The sequence below is a fragment of the Saccopteryx leptura genome, chromosome 2, assembly GCF_036850995.1.
Source record: "Saccopteryx leptura isolate mSacLep1 chromosome 2, mSacLep1_pri_phased_curated, whole genome shotgun sequence".
Taxonomy (NCBI): domain Eukaryota; kingdom Metazoa; phylum Chordata; class Mammalia; order Chiroptera; family Emballonuridae; genus Saccopteryx; species Saccopteryx leptura.
In genome coordinates this window covers 215,592,424-215,605,539 of record NC_089504.1, presented here as the reverse complement: position 1 = coordinate 215,605,539, position 13,116 = coordinate 215,592,424, and the positions used below count along the sequence as shown (strand labels likewise).

Sequence of the window (13,116 nt, the reverse complement as noted above, 5' to 3'; positions counted from 1 at the left end):
GATTGTAGTTTTATTTGCGGTGGGGAGGGGGCTTTCTTTGTCAGGTTCTGGTACCAATTTTACGTTAGTTTTATAAAATCCATTGGGAAGCCTTCCTTCTTTCTCTGCTCTGGAACAGTTTATGTGGCTGGAATTCACTGCTTCTTATAAGCTCAGCAGACTCTCCTGTGAGTGCATTGGGGCCTGGTGCCTCTTTGGGTAGTTGCTATAACTTCCTCATTTTCTTTCCTGATGATTTCTTTGTTTAGGTTTTCTGTCTGTTCTAAGATTAGATTTGGGTTTTTATTTTTCCTCCTGCTAGAAAATAACTCACTTCTTTCAGGTTTTCAAATCTGTTAACGGTCCCAAACTATGCCTGACCCCTGAGAAAGACGTGGTTGTGGCTCAGTTTTACACGTTCACAGTTCTGTTCTTCTTCATATCCAGTTGGAAAGTACATAAGACATTCCAAAGTAGAAGCTCTCACTCAACCATGTCTATAATTTAAGAAGATAAACTGATATTTTTTATTAAGATGAGCCTTCAGGAAATTCCCAAAACCATGTAAAGAAAGTGCAGTGTTATGTGTGAACTGGGAAATGTGTTCTCTACCTCTGGGATTTGTCTCCAGACCTTTTGCATACATGTTTCCTTACTGATAGGCCAGGAAGCCTGGGTTCTTATGTCACTCTGCAGGTTGAGTGTGTCTGCAGCTCAGGTGCCTTCCTGTTCACACGGAACCTCAGTGTCTGTTCAGTAATGCCTTTCTGCTCTTTTTCTCTTTTACAAGACATGGTGTAGGTCCCTGAGAAGCTCACAGCCATGAATCTGTTAACAGACTCTTTGTTAGAATGTTTCTTTATTTAAAAAAAAGAAGGCTGTGATGCCATCAGGGAAGACTGAGGAACCTTGAGATGCCTGGAGTGTAACAGGGTCTACAAGTGGTGTAGGAGTTGGTTGGTATCCCACTTTCTGGATATTTCTACATGTGTGCAGAGTTACGGCTTTAGAATCCCAGTGTTTGTGAAAACTGTCTAGGATGTTGTTGAAAATGTAGGTTGCAGGTCTTGCCCTCCAGGGACAGAGGATCTGAGAAGATGTGGGCGTGCTCGGGACCTTCACCCCACCAGGCCCCCTAGGGATTCTAATTGTACTGGGGACTTAGTGGGGGAGGAGACTCTGACTATCTGCTGCTCACCAGGTGCAGGGAGTGAGTCTCCGGTCCCTATACAAACGTTCATCAGGCCATGTAACCTTCACCATGGACCCGGTCCGCGATCTTCTCATTTGGGCCATTGTCCAGAATCGCCGGGAGCTGGCAGAAATCATTTGGGCTCAGGTAACCAGATATATGGCTGTGGGTGGACCAGTGACAGGGCTGCAGCAGGGAGCCTGGCCAGCAAGCCCAGCGCTGATAGCAGGTCAGATGGTGCACGGCTGTGGAGGGAGGGCAGTGTGTGTCACAACACCTGAAGGGACTCATGATGCTCTGTGTTGAGAACAGAGGGCTTGGTTCTAGGCAAGAAAAGAATTTTTTGAAAGGCAAACCACACAGACTCTTGGAACTCTGTGAGGGAGGAGGCTGGTTAGGAAGAGCCATCCTTCATGGCTCACATGGCTCCTGGGGGTCAGTACACAGCTGTGGGCATTCTGTTCAATAGAGACTGCAGAACAAGTTCTATCCCTGCAGGGGCCACATCTCTCTCCATTGGCCATTGGGGATCTCAATGGAGATAATCTGTTACTTAGGCCCCAATGCCCCTGTCCTGAGCCTGGTTCAGGCTGACTGTCCTTTTAAAGGGAAAGTAAATTCATATATTTTTTTTTTTCTCAGAGATGCCCCTGTTTTTAGTGCTGGAATTTCCAAATTGCTCTCCAGGAGTTAGCTCCCTTCCCAGAGTCACTAGCAGCACAGCATTGGTGGTGGTTCTGGGAGGTTCGTCCTCTCCCAGGGGGCATGGTGGGTCAGCAGCTGGGCCAGGCCTGACTGTGACCTTGGTGTGCTCTGTGGGGCTCAGGGGATAGAGAGGCCAAATACAGCCTTCCGGGCTCTGACACCAGTCCCTCATGCTGGGCTGGTGCTGCTCTTCGACTCAGTGTCTCTGGGCTGTGCCTTGAGAGCCTTCCTTGAGATTTTCTTAGTCCCCGTCTGGTGCCTGGGCCTGGTGGTGCCCCTGAGGCAGAGATCTTTGAACTTGGACAGAGACTTGCATGGGTCTGTTTCTCTCTGTTGGGTGTTCCCTGACCTTCAGTCCCACACCTAGGGTTGACCAGATGCCCCAGGAGCTCCAGGCCTTGTGCCGGCAGGACTATGTCAGCACCCTGTGTGCAGTCCGTGTTCTGGGTGGGCAAGTAGGCCTCCTGGCAAGCAGACCACTCCCACTGGCCAGTGTAGGAGAGTGCACCCCAGAAAGTGCTTATGTGTTGATTTGAGTGACCCAAATTGTTTATATAGACAGGCACCACAACAAGTAACACCCAGTGGCCTGTGTTATCCCAGGGTCTCTGCTCTCATCAGCTCTGGGTAGTGTGTCTGGGGTCCCCTTGGCTGGACAATGCAGGCCCTCACAGTGGCTCCCCTCGTCCCCAGAGCCAGGACTGCATTGCCGCGGCTTTGGCCTGCAGCAAGATCCTCAAGGAGCTCTCCAAGGAGGAGGAAGACACGGACAGCTCTGAGGAGATGCTGGCGCTCGCTGACCAGTATGAGCACAGAGCCATTGGTGAGCTCCACAGGGCCGTGCCCTCTGGCCACTCAGCTCCGTGCATTACCCTGGGGTTCTCATCCCAGGTCTCAGACCCTCAATGTCTTTCTTTGTTTCCCTGGGGTCCTCATCCTAATTTCAGCCCCACTCCTGTTCAGACTTTGCCATCTGGAGGGGCTGCTCTGTCACACTGTCCCCATTGTCAGTGATGGGGACCCTGCTGCTATGACACAGATATTCCCCCTCCATCAGGGGTCTTCACTGAGTGCTACCGGAAGGATGAAGAGAGAGCACAGAAACTACTCATCCGTGTGTCAGAGGCCTGGGGGAAGACCACCTGCCTGCAGCTGGCCCTAGAGGCCAAGGACATGAAGTTTGTTTCCCACGGGGGCATCCAGGTGACCTTCTGAGAGCCTGCTTCCAGAAACAGCCACCTGTGGTGCTATTAGGGGTTGCACCCTCTGCTCGTGTACAGGGCACACATATTCACAAGTGTCGGGTCCCTCAAGGACACAGGGACGGTGCCTCGCCCTTGACCACGTGCTGCAGACCCTCCAGGACCCTCTTTCCTCCCTGTATACAGAGGAGGAGATGATGCTAAGTAAGAGTGGCTGGGGGTCTTGAAGGCCACCATTCACCTCCACAATGGGGGGCTCCCACCTGGGAGCCCTAGTGGTCACCCAGGAGGCCCAAGGAGTCAGGTGTCAGTCTCCTCTCCCGGGGCCTCAGGAGGGGCACATGGGGGAGGGCAGAGTGCCATGAGCAGGGAGCTCCTCCTCCTGCATCAGAGGCAGGCATTTGGTGAGTGCCTTCAGAAGACTGCTGTTTCCTTGAGCCTGGCTTTGTGCTGTCACTGTGTACATGGCGTAGTATCGTGTGGGCTGGGGTCTGGGGATACCGTGGGGAGGACATTTGTTTCCCCCACTCCACACATACCATGCTCAAAGGGGCCCGGTGGTGAGAGCCAGGGAGGGTGGGCCCTGGAGCCAGAAGCCCAGGTATGCCCCCCTCACTTCTGGGAGAGCCTGGCCTGGTTCACCTGGGGCCTCTCCTCAGCTGGCACATGGCAGGGCCTGCCTTGTGCCACCCACCAAATTGCGCAGTTGTGGGGCCCAGAGAACGCTGCATTTAAATGTGTGGACTTTCTCACTCTCGGGAGTAGGGCGCAGGGAGCCTGAGGTCAGGTGGGGTGAGGGACCCAGAGAACACTCTTCTTGAGTATGTGGACCCACTCACCCTCGGGGGTAGGGTGCAGGGAGCCTGAGGTCAGGTGGGGTGAGGGCCCCTGTCCTGAAGCTGTACCCCTCTGTCCGCAGGCCTTCCTGACCAAGGTGTGGTGGGGCCAGCTCTGCGTGGACAATGGGCTCTGGCGGGTGATCCTGTGCATGCTGGTCTTCCCGCTGCTCGCCACTGGCCTCATCTCCTTCAGGTGCCACCTGACTGGGGTGCTTTGGGGCTATAAGGCTGTGAGAGGTGCCCAGGGGCACGGGACCATCTACCCCATATGCCTTTGCTGGGGGTTAGTTGCAGGAATCCTCAGGGTTGTGACTGGATCCTAGAATGGTGGGGCTATGTTGAGCTAAGAGGCACAGGGAGGGGCCACACCTGTGCGAAGTCCCCATTCTGCCCCAGCACCTACTGTCCCCAAGCATTCACTTGCTGTGAGCACCCACCTGCCCTGAGCACTCAAGTGGCCCGAGGACTTGGGACAGCTCTAACGGAACCAGGCTGCAGGCTCTTTTGGGGTCCTTGCTCTGTGGGCATCTGATGGGGCCCTCTGTTATAGCTGTGTGCACAAGACAATGGGACACATCCTCCCTTCCCTGCCACTTGGTGTGAGCACATGCAGGACCCCCCTGAGCACCTGGGCCCAGGTGCAAGGTGGCTGAGGTCCTTGAGCTGTCAGGTTCCTTACGGCCTCACTGTCGCCGCAGGAACAGGAGGGTGCAGGCGGTGCGGGGCCTGGCCCGGGTCCGCGCCTTCTTCAACGCACCTGTGGTTATCTTCCACCTGAACATTCTGTCCTACTTCTCCTTCCTCTGCCTGTTTGCCTACGTGCTCATGGTGGACTTCCAGCCTTCGCCCTCCTGGTGCGAGCACCTCATCTACCTCTGGCTCTTCTCCCTGGTCTGTGAGGAGTTGCGGCAGGTACATCCTACCCTTTCCTTACAGTTCTCTGGGGTCCCCTGTCCACTGGTCCTCTCCCACCTGATGCTTGCTTGGTCACTGTCTCACATGGCCCTTGGCCCACTTCACTCACATGATGTAACTGCTACCGCCTGTAGGGACCTGGAGCAGTGGGAGGAGGTGTGGGCCAGGTGGCTCTGTTGCCCTGTCTGTTGGCCTCTCCTCTGCCCTTCTCTCCCCGTGGCCTCCTGCAGCCAGACCGTCTCTATGACGGCCGGAAGTTCCAGCCTCACAGGGCAGCCCCAGAACTGGGGGCATGCCCTTCTCCCTGATTCAGTCTGATGGTCCCATGAAGGGATAAGGTTGTCCCCACCCTGCAGCTGCCTGGGTCTAGGGTCTGATACCCAGAGGAGGGCATGGGGACTCCTGCTAGGCTCCCACAGTCACTCCAGGGACCTCCCTCTCCTCTAGGAGCTGCTGCAGGAAGCAGGATGGGGCGGGCTCCTGACAGTGGGGCGGGGCTTCCCCAATGCACTCATTTACATATTGGGCAGGGCAGGGCTGGGATCCTGGCAGCTGGAGGAGTTAGGTGACACCTCCTGGCCAGGCATCTCCCTGTTGTTCCTGACCCAGGGGTGGTGGAACTCCGTTCACTCCCTAGCTAGCCTTGCTCTCCAGGAAGGAGCGAGCATTTCACTGCGGGTAAAATAAAAGTGACAGCAGGCCGGGCCTCCCCTAACGTGTCCTCTCACAGCTCCTCTATGACCCTGACGAGTGTGGGCTGATGAAGATGGCGCTCCTGTACTTCAGCGACTTCTGGAATAAACTGGACATTGCTGCCATCCTGCTCTTCATAGCTGGGCTGACCTGCAGGTGAGTGGCCCTGTCTCCTCAGGGCACCTGCAGGGGTGGTCCCCGGACTAGGGTCAGAGCCGGCCACCCTCATGGGCTCAGCTACATCTGAATGAGTCTGCTGTCTGTCTGGTGGGCAGCCTTGCCCACCCTGGGCACTGTTGGGGGAGCAGAGGATGGCCACCCTCATGCACAGGTGCTGGCTCCCTCCTGCTGTCGTCCTGGCCTCTCCATTGACCATCAAGGCCGTGCCTGTCTAACACCATGCCGTGGCCCCCTTTCTCCATGACTCTCAAGGCACCCCATACAGCCTTCTGTCCTAGGATGCTTGCAGTCTAGCTACTGACTGAGACTGGGCTTCCAGACCTTTCTGGAGAACGCCCCCCAGCCTCCTATGGGAGACTTTGCCCCCTGAGCTCACACCCAATTTTTAGTACTTCAAGGCCCAAGAGTTGCCAGAGCCCTTGTCCTCCAGGGCCATACATGGGCTTGGACAGATGCGCAGGTGGCTGGGGACAGGTCCTGGGAGCAGCAAGCTGAGGCCCCTGTCTCTGTCCGGGCCAGGCTGATACCGGCACTACTGTACCCCGGGCGCATCATCCTCTCCCTGGATTTCATCATGTTCTGCCTTCGGCTGATGCACATATTTACCATCAGTAAGACACTAGGGCCCAAGATTATCATCGTGAAGCGGATGGTAAGGAGATGAGGGGCCCTGATGCCAGTTTTAAGTGAAGTGCCAGAGCTTAAGCATGCCCCTAGGTTCTCACGTCCCTGCTTTGCCCCTGGGCTCTTACCTCCTGGCATGCCAGTCTCAGGTCTTTTCCTATGTGCCATCTCTTCCAGGCAAGCTTCCCTGATCAACACAGTGCATTCTAGATCCCTGTTACAGCTCCCATTGCTCCCCTCTGTGGGTCACAAAAACATCCAACCCCTGCTGTACATTGTGGGGTGCTCAGGATCCCATTAGGTCATGTGGGAAGCTCTAGGACTGTGTGCCCAGAGCTTTTGGTTCTGAGCACTGCATCAGGGGTGTTGACCACTTCTCCCTGCACTGCAGGATGCACATGTGGGGCATGGAGGGTGGACCCCACCTGTAGTTAGGGAGAGCAAGATGTGTGTGCAGCTGCAGCTAGTGCTGCCTTGTCTCTGCAGATGAAGGATGTCTTCTTCTTCCTCTTCCTGTTGGCTGTGTGGGTTGTGTCCTTCGGGGTAGCCAAGCAGGCCATCCTCATCCACAATGAGAGCCGAGTGGACTGGATCTTCCGGGGGGTCATGTACCAGTCATACCTCACCATCTTCGGGCAGATGCCATCTTACATCGATGGTAGGACATGGTCCTGACAGCTGTGGGAAAGGAGGCCACACTACAGCAGGGGTCCTGTGAGCCTATGGGACAAGGAAGGGAGGGTGGGCATTTCCCACTTGGTCAGTGCTGCCCATGGGGTGGGAGGTCCAGGGTTTCCCTGGGGAAAGAAAGAGGCAGGTGTACATACTGTCCACTTGAGGCGAAAGGCATCAGCCAGGGTGGGGTCAGGTGCTGAGCTGTATCTCAAAGCTTCGGCTGAGGTCCAGGTGGGCCGAGGGTGTGGCCTGGGGCACTGGGGCATCAGTGACATGCCCTCCCCAATGTTAGTGCCACCCTATTCCTTCTCTCCCACCCCAGTCAGAAATAACTTCCTCTTTCCCTAAATGGAGAAAACACTGTTTGTATACTGAGTTTTTTCTTTAATTACTAATTTTAGAATAAAAAATTTAGAATTTCATTTTAGAACATTTGTATCACCCCCAAAAAGACATTCCATATGAATTAACAGTCACTCCCTAGTCCTTCTCTGTTCAGCGATAGTCAACCTCTACTCTACTTTTTGTCTCTATAAAATATCTTTTGTGGACCTTGCATATAAGTTGGATAATGTAGTGTGTAGTGTTTTGTGTTTTGCTTTTGCTGAGCATGATATTTTCAAAATTCATCGATATTGGAGCCTGTCTCGGTATTTCACTCCTTTTTTGTGGCTAAATAATATTCCATTGTGTGGATAGACCACATTCTTGTTTCTTTCTAAGTGGGTGAATGTTTGAGTTGTTTTGACTTTTTGGCTACTATGAACAATGCATCTATTAGCAGTTATTTATAAGTTTTTGTGTGGACATATGTTTTTATTTCTTCTGGTTGTATATTTATAGTGAAACTGCTGGGTTATAGGTAACTCTATGTTTAACTTTTTGCAAAACTACCAAACTGCAACATTTCTATCCCACCAGCAGTGCAAGAGGGTTCCAATTTCTCCACTTCTTTGGCAACACTTGTTACTGGCTGGCTTCTTTGATTCTGGCCATCCCAGTGGGTATGAAGTGTATCTCGTTGTGGTTTGGGTTTGCATTTCCCTGATATGGCTTATAATGTTGAGCACTTCTTTGTGTAGATATAAAGATCTCTTTGTGTAGATCCATTTCTGTATCTTCTTTGGAGAAACGTCTATTCCTATCCTTTACCCATTTTTCAAGTGTGTTGTCTTTTTATTGAGTTGTAAGAGTTCTTTACATATGGATACCCGTCCCTTATCATATCTGTGATTTGTAAATAATACCCCATTCTCTGGGGTGCCTTTTCACTTTATGTTGTCCTTTGAACTACAAAAGCTTTTAATTTTGATGAAGTTCAGTTTATCAGTCTCGATTATTATTTGTGCTTTTGGTAGCATATCTAAGAATTCATTGCCTAATCCAAGGTTTATGCCTTGGTTGTTATTCTCAAAGTTTTATAGCTTTAGCTCTTACTTTGGGCCTTTGATCTAGTTAAATTAATTTTTGTATATAGTATTATTTGACATGCAGATATCTGGTTATTTCTGGATATTTGTTGAAAAGACTGTTCTTTCCCTATTGAATTGTTGGCACCTTTGTCAAAAAACAATTGAGCCTGACCAGACGGTGGTGCAGTGGATAGAATGTTGGACTGGGACACGGAGGACCCAGGTTCGAAACCCTGAGGTCACTGGCTTGAGTGCAGGCTCACCAGCTTGAGCGCAGGGTCGCTGGCTTGAGCATGGGATCATAGACATGAGCCCATGATTGCTGGCTTAAGCCCAAAGATCATTGGCTTGAAACTCACTTGCTCTGCTGCAGCCCCTCCCCCCCCAGTCAAGGCACATATGAGAAAGCAGTCAATAAACAACTAAGGAGACTAAGAAGCCACAACAAAGAATTGATGCTTAACATCTCTCTCCCTTCTTGTCTGTCTGTCCCTATCTGTCCCTCTCTCTGTCTTTCTGTCTCTGTCACACACACACACAAAAAAGAATCAATTGATCATTAATGAAAAGGTTCCTGTCTAGGCTCTCAGTTCTGTTTCATTGATCTATATGTTTTTCCATATGCCAGAACCACACTGTCTTGATTACTGTAGCTTTGTAGTAAGTTTTAAAATCAGGAAGTCTGAGTCTGTTTTTTCAAGATTATTTGGCCTCTGGGTCCCTTGGATCCATGTGAAGTTTTGCCTCAGCTGATCAATTTCCTAAAAAAAAAAAAAAAAAAAATAGAATGAAGGCATCTAGAATTTTGATAGTAAACATGGAATGTCTCCCCTTATTTAGGTAATTTCTTTCAGTAACGTCTTGTAATTTTCAATGTTTAAGTTGTACTACTTTTATTAAATTTATTCCTAAGTTTTTTATTCATTTTCATGCTGTTGTAAATAGAATTCTTTTATTAATTTTGTTTTGGATTGTTTACTGCTAGTGTATAGAAATACATTATATTTTGTATATTGATTGTGTATCCTGAAACCTTGCTGAACTTCTTTATTAGCTCTAATAGATTTTGAGTGGATTTTTGGGGATTTGTTCTATAGAAGATCATATCACCTATAAAAAGGGATCATTTTTACTTGTTCTTTTCCAATCTGGATGCTTTTTATTTATTTGTTGTTGCCTGATTATCCTGCTAGAATCTCTGGTTCAATGATGAATAGAAGTATTGAGAACAAATTTCTTTATTTTGTTCTAGATCTTTGGGGTGGAAAGCTTTGAATATTTCACTATTAAGTACAATATTAGCAGTGGGTTTTTATAAATGTCCTTTTTCTAGTTGAAGAAGTTCCCTTTTGTTTCTGATTTCTTGAGTGTTTTTATTATGAAGGCTGTTAGATTTTGTCACATGCTTTTCCCACATCTATTAAAATGTTTATATAGCTTCTGTCCTTTATCCTATTAATATGGCGTATTACATTAATTAATTTTCACATGTGAAACCAACTCTGCATTCTTGGGCTATATCTCACTTCGTCATGGTGTATGAGTCTCTTTCTATGTTGCTGGACTCGGTTTTCTAGCATGTTGTTGAGTATTTGCATCTATATTCACAAAACGTCTTGGTCTGAAGTTGTCTTGTAATGTTTTGTCTCCTTTTGGTATTAGGGTGGTGCTGGCCTCAGAAGAGTGACTTAGGAAGTATTCCCTCCCCTTTTATATTTTGGAAAAGTTTGTGAAGGATTGGTTTTAATTCTTCTTTAAACATTTGGTAGATTTTTTTCCCCCCTTTTTTTTTTTCATTTTTCCGAAGCTGGAAATGGGGAGGCAGTCAGACAGACTCCCGCATGCGCCCGACCAGGATCCACCTGGCATGCCCACCAGGGGGCGATGCTCTGCCCCTCTGGGGCGTTGCTCTGTTGCATCCAGAGCCATTCTAGCGCCTGAGGCAGTGGCCACAGAGCCATCCTCAGCACCCGGGCCATCTTTGCTCCAATGGAGCCTTGGCTGTGGGAGGGGAAGAGAGAGACAGAGAGGAAGGAGAGGGGGAGGGGTGGAGAAGCAGATGGGCGCTTCTCCTGTGTGTCCTGGACAGGAATCGAACCCGGGACTCCTGCACGCCAGGCTGACGCTCTACTGCTGAGCCAACCGGCCAGGGCCCATTTGGTAGATTTTACCAGTAAAGCCACCTGGGCCTGAACTTTTCTTTGTGTGAAGTTTTAAAATTAGTAATTGAATCTCTTTACTTGTTATAGGTCTATTTGTGTTTTCTAGTTCTTCTTCAGTCACTTTTGATAGTTTATAGCTTTCTAGGAGTTTGTCCATTTTTCCTAAGTTATCTAATTTGTTAGCATACAGTTTTTTGCAGTATTTCTTTTTTTTTTAAAGAATTTTTAACAATTATTTTTATTTTTTTATTATTCATTTCAGAGAGGAGAGACAGAGAGAGGGGGGAGGGAGGGAGGGAGGGGGAGAGAGAGAGAGAGAGAGAGAGAGAGAGAGAGAGAGAGAGAGAGAGAAGGTAGGGAGGAGCAGGAAGCATCAACTTCCATATGTGCCTTGACCAGGCAAGCCCAGGGTTTAAAACCGGAGACCTCAGCATAACAGGTCAAGGCTTTTTTTATTCACTGCGCCGCCACAGGTCAGGCTGCAGTATTTCTTTATAGTTCTTTTTATTTTTGTAAGGTTGGTAGTAACTTCCTCTCTTTCATTTTTTTATTTTAGTGATTTGAGCCTTTATTCTTTTGTTCCTTGATCAGTGGAGCTACAGGGTTGTAATTTTGTTGAGTGTTCTCAAGAACCAAATTTTGTTTTTGTTTTAAAAATATTTTTAACTTTAGTTATTTGAATTCTGGTCTTGATTACTTTCTTCCTTCTGCTTGCTTTGGATTTAGTTTGCTTTTCTCTTTTTAGTTTACTAAAGTGGAAGGTTATGTTATTAATTTGAGCTCTTTTTTAATATAGGTATTTATAGCTATTATAGTGAGTTCCTATCTCAGAAAATTAGTAACACTTTCAAAAAAATATGATTTTTTTGATTACAAAACAGTACCTATTAATTGTTGAAAAAAAATTAAATTCAACGTAAAGAAAGATGTGGTCCCTAACCCCACTACCAGAGTTAACCACTATTAACACCCCTGTGTGTTTTCTTAAGGATGCTTTCAAGCACAGGCTCACTATATATTCGTGGTTTATTCTGCATCCTCTGCCTCTCCACCCATGCGGGGCTGTGTCTGGTTCATAATCACCTGCTCAAGTCAGTGTGTCACCTCGGCAGCACTTGGTTTTCTCATCTGTCTTCTTTCCGATAGGTGTTTTCTCTTTTTATGTTCTCCCTCACCATATGGGGCTCTCCAGATTGAGACCTGTGTGTTAGTGACGACCATAACCCTCCTGGAGCTGGCCCTACCTGGGACCCAGGAAATGACTGGTGGGGATGGCTGGGTCCTGGACAAGGGCATGGGCCAGCCTGAAGAGGAAGTCTGGCACCTGGGACTTTTCTTGTGGCCCCTCTTTCTGCCCTCAGAGGATGCCTGGGTGTAGACGGACGCCTCTCTTTGGGCTTTCTTTGGGGCTGAGCTGACAGCTGAGGTCACCCAAACGTGCAGGTGTCCAGGCCTGTGACTGCATGGTTTTCTTTGTTCCCTGCCCCACCCCCATGCTAGGTGTGAACTTCAACCTGGACCAGTGTAGCCCCAATGGCACTGACCCCTACAAACCCAAGTGCCCTGAGAGTGACCCCACCCGGCACCAGCCCATCTTCCCTGAGTGGCTGACGGTCATTCTGCTCTGCCTGTACCTGCTCTTCACAAACATCCTGCTGCTTAACCTGCTCATCGCCATGTTCAAGTGAGTTCTGTGGTGGGGGACACCCTAGGCCACACAGCCCTGTCCTCCTGCCATCACCACCAATGGTGTGGTTGGAGCTTGAGCCTGGGACCTAAGATCCAGCTGCTCTGAGACACCCTGTTCAATACAGGCTGGAACGTGCTGGCCACTCTCCCTGTAGCTGTCCAGGGCACCTGCTGCTGGGGGACCAGCGGCACTGGTCCCTCCAGCCCCTGCTATGGGAGGCTGGGAGTGGCTGCAGGCATCTGGGGGCAGGCAGAGTCTCACTCCTCCTGCTCCTGGGGTCAGTGGGGCCCTTCAGGGGAACTCCAGGTTTATGGTCAAGGAATGTCTGGGTACCTCACAGAGAAATCAGCCTTCCTGGAGGGCCCAGGACATAGCCATGTGCAGGGGGGCAGCAGGATTCATACTCAGGGCTCTTTGAAACACATTTAGTTTTGCTCAGCCTCTGTCCTCTTGGTTGCTTATATACTTGAAATTAAGATTCCAAGGGTAAAAGCTTCTTGTGCAGGCCTCCTGGTTTGCTGATGAGGGAACCAGGCTGGACAGGGCAGTGGCCTGCCTGAGGCCATCTCTGCTGCGGACCAGCGCAGCTCTAAATAACGGTGCGGAATTGAGGAAACACACTTGTCAGAACAAAACCGATGGGACTGGGAGGACTCCTCAAACTGCCTGGCAGCATCTGAGTGCCTCACAGCCCCAGTTCGCTTTATTATATAGACCTATGCAAATCAAGGACCCTGATACAAAGTTGCACATCAAAGGCTAAGACAGGAACTCTCCCAAGGCAAAAACAGGATTCATTAGTGAAATTTACAAACATCTGAAACAAAGAGTAGAGGAAGGGCATGTAT

The 13,116-nt window shown here is 49.5% G+C and overlaps 1 protein-coding gene across 9 annotated transcripts in view; it reads left to right on the top strand.

Moving 5' to 3' along the window:
- TRPM2 (transient receptor potential cation channel subfamily M member 2) overlaps positions 1–13,116 on the top strand; it is a 52,857-nt gene that overhangs the window by 26,401 nt on the left and 13,340 nt on the right. For all 9 annotated transcript variants that reach the window (XM_066370037.1, XM_066370042.1, XM_066370039.1 and 6 more), the window contains exons 13-21: positions 1,181–1,318; positions 2,570–2,699; positions 2,934–3,079; positions 3,998–4,110; positions 4,616–4,829; positions 5,563–5,681; positions 6,225–6,357; positions 6,816–6,987; positions 12,079–12,262. In XM_066370037.1, coding sequence (XP_066226134.1) covers positions 1,181–1,318; positions 2,570–2,699; positions 2,934–3,079; positions 3,998–4,110; positions 4,616–4,829; positions 5,563–5,681; positions 6,225–6,357; positions 6,816–6,987; positions 12,079–12,262 — 1,349 coding nt within the window. The remainder of the gene's footprint in view (positions 1–1,180; positions 1,319–2,569; positions 2,700–2,933; positions 3,080–3,997; positions 4,111–4,615; positions 4,830–5,562; positions 5,682–6,224; positions 6,358–6,815; positions 6,988–12,078; positions 12,263–13,116) is intronic.